General features: G+C 55.1%; 1 protein-coding gene across 1 annotated transcript; it reads right to left on the bottom strand.

Annotated features, from left to right (window-relative positions):
- Nucleotides 1–3,075: 3,075 nt before the first annotated feature.
- Nucleotides 3,076–6,729, bottom strand: LOC128914961 (zona pellucida sperm-binding protein 3-like). Its single transcript, XM_054214693.1, has 9 exons — nucleotides 6,337–6,729; nucleotides 5,043–5,161; nucleotides 4,855–4,958; nucleotides 4,458–4,635; nucleotides 4,262–4,382; nucleotides 4,064–4,155; nucleotides 3,849–3,994; nucleotides 3,460–3,579; nucleotides 3,076–3,206 (listed from the first exon to the last, which is right to left on the bottom strand). Exons 1-9 carry the CDS (start codon nucleotides 6,727–6,729, stop codon nucleotides 3,076–3,078), a joined length of 1,404 nt encoding a protein of 467 aa, XP_054070668.1.
- Between the last annotated feature and the right edge of the window lie 723 nt (nucleotides 6,730–7,452).

The following is a 7,452-nucleotide window of genomic DNA, read 5'->3' as shown; positions in this document are numbered from 1 at the left end:
AAATCCCCACCCCATCCACCACCTCCTGGCTCTTGTGCAGCAGCAAGTGCTGCCTCCATCACCGTGATCTGTATTTAACAGCTCTGAAGGAATAGCCCTCTCCATCTGCAGAGTTCTCTCTCCACAGGCTTCCTCCGGGAAGGAAGGACACTGGGGGCCATCTCTTTTTTGCCGTAGGGGTCGGTCCTTCCCTGGGCTATCAAGAGCTCAGGTTCTTCACTGAGCCCCTGCCAGAAGAGGAAGGCCAACTGCTGCGTATGCCCCATCCATGCTCCTTGGAAAGCCCGCAGTTGAGCAGGACGAGTCCCACGGGGGAAGCCTTTGATCCGTGCTGTAGAAAACAACATCACATCGACGCTTTGGGATGAGTCCGCGCCTGAATTTTTCATTTCTAGACACAACTTCACCACCCGAGATGAGAAAAATCGTTTCTCTGTCGGGCATAGAAAAGAACCACACTCTCAGCACATTTTCTCTAGATGGCTCATCCAGAGGCATCCGTTTATTTGCCGGGGTCCTTTTTCACTGGAGTGTTAAATACTGTATTAACAGGGGAACTGAACACTTCTCTGGCAATAGTTAAGCAACATCTCCTTACCTGACACAGCACGTGCTTCTCTAAGGCTCATTAAGCAACACCAGCCTCTCTTCGCCGGGCCCCGAGAAAACGATGCTATCACCCAGCCTGCAGCGCAGCGGCTCAGAACCCGCTCGGGAAAGCGCTGCCGGGGGGGTTCGTCTCACCCACCGCGAGCAATGGTGGTGAAACGACATTGAAATGACACCCCATCGTAAAATGTCATTCAAACGTCACCCCAGTTCCCTCGGCCCCACGCCACACTTCGCCTGCGCATCCCAAAGAGAAACAAACCCCGCTTGGCTGACGCAGGAAAAGAGGGGAACTGGGCTGTGAAAATGATAGCGCTCATTCATTTTCCTGGCTGGAGACAACTTCTTAAAGCCAGGTAGGGGCTTTTTGAGCAACATCACCCTTTCGTTTCAAATCTCTCTTAAATGACTCCTGAGTCACCGCCATAAATACTCCCCGCTCTTCCTTTCTGCTTCAGATCCCTTCTATCTGCTGATGGATAAATTGCTTGAGTTACCCGGGATAAATCACGCAGGACAGCCATATCTGTAATTAAAGCGTCTCTCAACCCTTCTGTTAACACTGACTTAGCAGGGCTAAGTGCATTGTAGGTGAAGATCAAGTATGAGACCATCTAAGGAACCTGAAGGTGCACAAGTCTGTGGGTCCTGATGAAATCCATCCGTGGGTCCTGAGGGAACCGGCAGATGAATTTTCTAAGCTGCTTTCCATTCTATTTGAAAAGTCGTGGCAGTCTGGGGAAGGTTCCACTGGCAGGAAAAGGGGAAACATAACCCCCATTTTCAAAAAGAGAAAAAAGGAAGTCCCGGGCAACTACCGGAATCCGTGCCCAGCAAGGTCATGGAGCAGATCCTCCTGGAAAATCTAAGGCACCTGAAAATACGGAGGTGATAGGTGATAGTCATCATGGCTTCAACAAGGGCACGTCATGCCTGACAAATTTGGTGACCACCTACGACAGGGTTACAGTATCGGTGGATAAGGGGAGAGCAACAGACATCATCTACCTGGACTTGTGCAAAGCATTTGACACTGTCCCTGGTCTCTAAATTGGAGAGGCTTGAATTTGATGGGCAGACCACTCAGTGGATAAGGAACTGGCTGGATGGCCGCGCTCAAAGGGTTGTGGTCAACAGCTCAGTGTCCAAGTGGAAACCAGTGATGAGTGGCGTTCCTCAGGGGTCAGTACTGGGACCGGTGCTGTTTAACATCTTTGTTGGCAACCTGGACAGTGGGATCAAGCACACCCTCATCAAGTTTGCCAAAGACACCAAGCTGCGTGGCACAGTTATCACACTGGAGGGAAGGGATGCCATCCAGAGGGACCTGGACAGGCTCGAGAGATGGGCCTGTGCAAACCTCAGGAAGTTCTACCAGGCCAAGTGTAAGGTCCTGCAGCTGAGTCAGGGCAATCCCAAGCACAAATACAGGCTGGGTGGAGAATGGATTGAGAGCAGCCCAGAGGAAAGGGACTTGGGGGTGCTGGTGGATGAGAAGCTCAACATGAGCCAGCAACATGCGCTGGCACACCAGAAGGCCAGCATCAAAATTATGGCCAGCAGGGTGAGGGAGGTGATTGTGCCCCTCAACCCTGCTCTGGTGAGACCCCAGCTGTACAGTGTTCAGCCTTGGAATCCGCAGCACAAGAAGGACATGGACCTGTTGGGTGCATCCAGAGGAGGCCATGAAGATACTCTTAGGGCTGGAGCCCCTCTGCTGTGACAAGAGGCTGAGAGGGTTGGGGTTATTCAGCCTGGAGAAGAGAAGGCTCTGGGGAGACCTTATAGTAGCCTTCAAGTATGTAAAGGGGGCCTACGGGAAAGCTGGGGAAGGCCTCCAGCAATAGGACAAGGGGTAATGGCTCCAAAGGGGAAGAGAGGAGATTTAGATGAGGTAGCAGGAAGAAACTTTTCACTACAAGGGTGGTGAGACCCTGGCCCAGGTTGCCCAGAGATGTTGTGGCTGCCCCATCCCTGGAGCTGTTCAAGGTCAGGTTGGACAGGGCTTGGAGCTACCTGGCCTAGAAGAAGGCGTCCCTGCCAAAGACCAGGGGGGTTGGAACAAGATGACCTTTAAGGTCCCTTCCAACTCAAACCATTTATGGTTCTATGATTTAAGACTCCTTGCCATCAGGCACAGCACTGCTTGGCCAAGTAAGCAACATAGAGAGAGCCTCAGCAGCAGCACTGGACATTTGGAAAGGCTTCCTGCAGAGACACACTTTCCATCCCCAAGTGCTGCGGCTTGGGAGACGCTTTCAGGTGACAACAGCTGTCCACATTTCCTAGAGCTTGTGGCCAGCCCAGGAGACGGCTTACCTGGAGGACGTACTCATGACCGGGTGCATGAGCACAACCCCAACTCCCATCTGAGCAGACCCAAGCAAAGCCTGACGGCTGTCCCTCCTCCCCACTGAGGACACAAGGGGAAGACAGAAACAACTGTCTTTTATTAGGGTTGGGCATTTACAGTGACACTCCAGGAGGGCAGATACATTTCCTGGACACAAGAAACAATCCAAGAGCAGTTAAGCTCAGCACAGTGGCTGCTGTGAGCACGACAACTTGGACCAGCACAGGAACTCCTTCAGCAACACCTGGAAGAGAAACAAGGAAAAAAAAAAAAAAAAATCACACACTTACTCCACATTTAATGGCTTTCCACCATCTGTCAGTGGATGAACTTGCAGGGGGTTCTGAGAAGACAACACTCAGACTGACTTCTGGAGATTATACTGGAAAATCCCTGTCCAGGTGTGACATCAGGGGGCATTCATGACCAGATCAACCTGGACTCCCCTTCATCTGAGACCTGAAGGCACCTCCACTCAAACAAGAAGCACCACATACCATGTGAGGTCTTCCCTGCCGGTGCAAGACCTCTCGAGGAACTCCACAGTCCCTGAGCTGGATCAAGGATTACTAGCGGCCCAAGCGAGACTTCAGCCTCCGCTGCCCTGGAGGACCCACCTAAGAAGAGATGGACATGAGGGAGTTCACAGGGACGCTAATTCCTGCCTCGTCTGGATTTCAGGGCTTACAGGAGGGTGGACCCTGCCAGAGCAGTTCTTCTAGTAGTTTTCAGTGTCCTCATAGTTACTTGCACAAGGACACGGGAGAAGAGTTAGGTTTGTCCCTAAGAGGAGATGCACTTGCTAAAGGTCTTCCAGCATCTTGGCTGCCCCAACCCGGAGGGTCACTCTGCTGTGGGGGTACGTTTGGGACACGCAGAGCCTTACCTCGACTGGAAGGGATGCCTCTCTTCAGGCGCCTCCCTGGCCATCTGGATGGAGGGTTAATTCTCCGGGAGGATCCCCCATACAGTGGGCAGTTGCCCGTCTCACAGCAGCTGCAGATGTCTCCAGTACCCTCCACTGGAGCCCACCTGAAACAGAATTCCCTGTAAGCCCTCTTCTCCAGGCTGGTCCCCTCCCCACATGCACCAGCTACTCACAGGCTGCTGGCTTTGTTGAAGGAACAGGCCTTGTTCAGTGGATCTGGGGCTTGGTCAGCTGGGGAGACCTTCAGGTGGCAGGTGATATAGATCTGGAAGGGCAATTAAACCCACAGCCAAGGTTCAGTAAGTGTCTTCAGGCAGAAGAGCACAGCTGCTGGCCATGCTGGGGGAGGAAGGGCAGGCACCACAGCTCACCAAGTTCCTGTCATCTCCTGCAAACTTGAAGGCATCAACTGTGAACTGCAGCATGTCCTGCCTCAGCCTTGGAGAGATGAAGGCTGAGGTGGTGTCCTCTGATCTCCCATCCACCAAGCACCTGCACAAGGGTCACAAGTCAGGGACGTCCCAGCCAGCTGCAGCAGCACCCCCAAGACACCACCATACCCCTTACCCGCTGAGCTCAATCAAGGCATATCGGGGAGAGGAGTTCCTGTGGGGACTCAGGGTAGCAACACAGTCATCCACAAAGAGCCTCAGGGGTACGTGGCCCCCAGAGGCAACATCAGCCTGGAGGTGCAGGCTTTCCCCCAGCTGGAAGCCATTGGAGAGTCTCTCAGTGCTCCAGTCATCTGGAAGGGAGATCCAAGGCCACAGGTCACTCTGGACACAAGCACATTGCCCTCCCTTCCCCATGGCACCTCTTGACTAAGCAGCCAGCAACCCCATATCCCACCAAACAAGGTTTCACTTTAGCCCCCATTACAGCTCTGGTTGGGCACTCAGCACGTGGCCAAGAGCCGGCAGCAGCAGGGACCCGAGGGAAACGGGGCTGCCAGGTCTGCACCCACCGGTCATGAGGCGTAGGGAGAACGTCAGCCTCTCCTCGGCCGACACGGTGGAGCGGAAGGGAGCCCACGTGGGCCGGACAGCATTGCCGCTCACATTGCTCTTCCTAAATGCAAGAGACCAGCATTAACAAAGGTGCCACCATCACCTCGGGTCCACCGCACCAGAGACACAGCCCCCACTTGCTCACCTGGGATAGTGACACTCAATAGGAACCACAGCCGGGTTGGTCCTTACAATGACCACATTGCCAGGAGGACTAGGTTTGTAGGACAGACTTGTCTTGTAGATCAAGGAGTCTGGGGTCACCTGGAAGAAAGATTTGGGAGAGCTGACGAGGCAGACAGAAGCTCAGAACCAGCAGATACCCAGCACTGCCTGGCCTAGGACACACAGGGCACCAGCTGTAAAGGCTCTGCCACACTCCTGATCCAGAGCATCACAGGGAGGCATGAAGCTTTGAACTGGCATCTCAACAAGGTGCCAGCCCTGTAGGAGGTCAGGCTCAAGGACTTGGGCACTCCAGCAAGAGCCCACATCGGGTCCTCAAGCCTCCTCCCCCAGGTCAACTGGGGCACACCAGCTCCAGGCAGCCCTTCGGCTCTCCTGCTGAGCAGGTCAGCAGGTTCCCAGCAAGCCCCTTTGGAATCATAGGATCAGTTGGGTTGGAAGGGTTCTTTAAAGGCCACCTAGTCCAACCCCCCTGCAGTCAGCAGGGACATCTTCAACTACATCAGGTTGCTCAGAGCCTCATCCAGCCTGGCCTTGAATGTCTCCAGGGATGGGGCCTCCACCACCTCTCTGGGCAACCTGGGCCAGTGTCTCACCACCCTCAGTGCAAAGAGCTTCTCCCTTATGTCTAATCTAAACCTGCCCCGCTCCAGTTTAAAACCATTGCCCCTCATCCTATCGCTACGTGCCCTTGCAGACAGCCTTTCTTGTAGGCCCCCTTCAGGTACTGGAAGGCCGCCATAAGGTCTCCCCAGAGCCTTCTCTTCTCCAGGCTGAAGAACCCCAGCTCTCTCAGCCTGTCTTCATAGCAGAGGGGCTCCAGCCCTCTGAACTTCCCTAGGGACAAGTGTCAAGCTACACCCAGCTCTCCCATGTACTCATGCTTCCACTTCCATCTAGCCAAGTCCTAAAACCACTGCAAGGCTTGATTGCTCCTGAGTGTGCTCCTCACCCAGGGCTCCATGAGAGCGCCCACACGCCAAAGACTAGCTCTGCTACGGTCACTCCACCCCTCACTGGACAAATGCCGCAACCCGATGAATCCCTCCTCACCCCAAATCCTGACACCACCTTTACCAGGTCATTTTGAGGACCGAGACCTTCACCCAGATGAATTAGGCAGCGAGACAGCACATTGCTCTTTCACAGTTCCCAAGTACCCACCCAAAGTTGGTCAAAGCCCAGAGAGGGTCCAGTCCCTACACAACATCACCAGGGAGGGAGCAGCCCCTCACCCCGGCAGCCCACCTCACCTGCAGGGTGCTGCCACACTCGTGCAGCCCAGCCACAAAGGTCACCGTGCTCTCAGCACCAGCACCCTGGGCCACAGGCAAGCAGGCAGCTGAGCCCAGGGTCAGGTCCACAGCCTTGACCAGGTGTCCCGTGCCAAAGAGGTCCCTGTGCACCGTGACCACCACCTGCGCCTCCTGGCACTGAACAGCCACAGGGTGCCGCGGGGCTGCAGCCTGGAGCTGGGAGACATCCACCCATGCCCAGGGAGAGGGCCGGGAGAAGGAAGGCACACGGGGACGGCTCCAAGACGAGTCCCCCCTCAGAGGGAAGCTCCAAGGGCTGTAAGACGTCGCTTCAGCCAGCGCCCAGCACAACAACACTACCACCAACCCCAAGCTGCCTCCAAAGCCCATCCTGACCACAGGAAAACCAGCTCAGGAAGCAAAGGGCTGCTCAGGAGCCTTTTCTAGCGGCCCTCCCAGCAGCCCAGCCCAGATGGGGCACACCTGGGGGCTGCAGGCATGGCCCCCAACCAGCCAGGAGCAGCTCAGGACAACGCGACCCAGCTGGGACCATCCCTCCCTCTCAGGGTGTGCAGGGTGATTCCCCTCCACCTGCACCTGGAAATTGCCCTGGAGCACTTTCTCCCATGTCCCTCTCTCTTGCCTGTGGGAGGTGGCATCGGCCATTGCCACATTGGTGGCCAACTGGCCACAAGCCCTCTGCTCTTCTCCTTTATACCTCTGCCTCTCTGAGATGGAGCCAATTTTGGCCACCAACGTGGCAAGGGCTCAGCCAGGCCCCCACAACCATTTCCTCCCTGGGCTCCCCCACAGCATCAGCGTCAGCAGTTCCCCAAAACCCGGGGCCTGCAGCACCGCTCGAGGTGGCGCGTCCCGAAATGGAGAGGACCTCAACTGCAAACCCACCTGGGCTCTGGCCCGTGTGTGCTGGCAATCTGTCCATGCTCGATTTCATGGGTATCTGCACTGGGTAATTGTGTATCGAGTAATGAAGGCATCGTAACCGGCTTATTTGCATAGAAAGTAGAGGTACAAAAGCCGATCTTCCCATCATAGCAGCTGATAAGTGAATGGCAGGCATAATCAAGAGATTAATTGGCCCTTGTGTGTTAA

The sequence above is a fragment of the Rissa tridactyla genome, chromosome 9, assembly GCF_028500815.1.
Source record: "Rissa tridactyla isolate bRisTri1 chromosome 9, bRisTri1.patW.cur.20221130, whole genome shotgun sequence".
NCBI lineage: Eukaryota > Metazoa > Chordata > Aves > Charadriiformes > Laridae > Rissa > Rissa tridactyla.
The sequence above is the reverse complement of the archived record's forward strand: the minus strand, read 5'-3'. Positions and strand labels throughout refer to the sequence as shown.

Coding starts and splice junctions, on each gene's coding strand:
- LOC128914961 (XM_054214693.1), bottom strand. CDS start 6,729: ATGGGCTTTGGAGGCAGCTTGGGGTTGGTGGTAGTGTTGTTGTGCTGG. Junction 3,580..3,848: donor AGGCATCCCTTCCAGTCGAG/GTAAGGCTCTGC, acceptor ATCTCTTCTTAG/GTGGGTCCTCCAGGGCAGCG. Junction 3,207..3,459: donor GGCAGGGAAGACCTCACATG/GTATGTGGTGCT, acceptor TTTCTCTTCCAG/GTGTTGCTGAAGGAGTTCCT.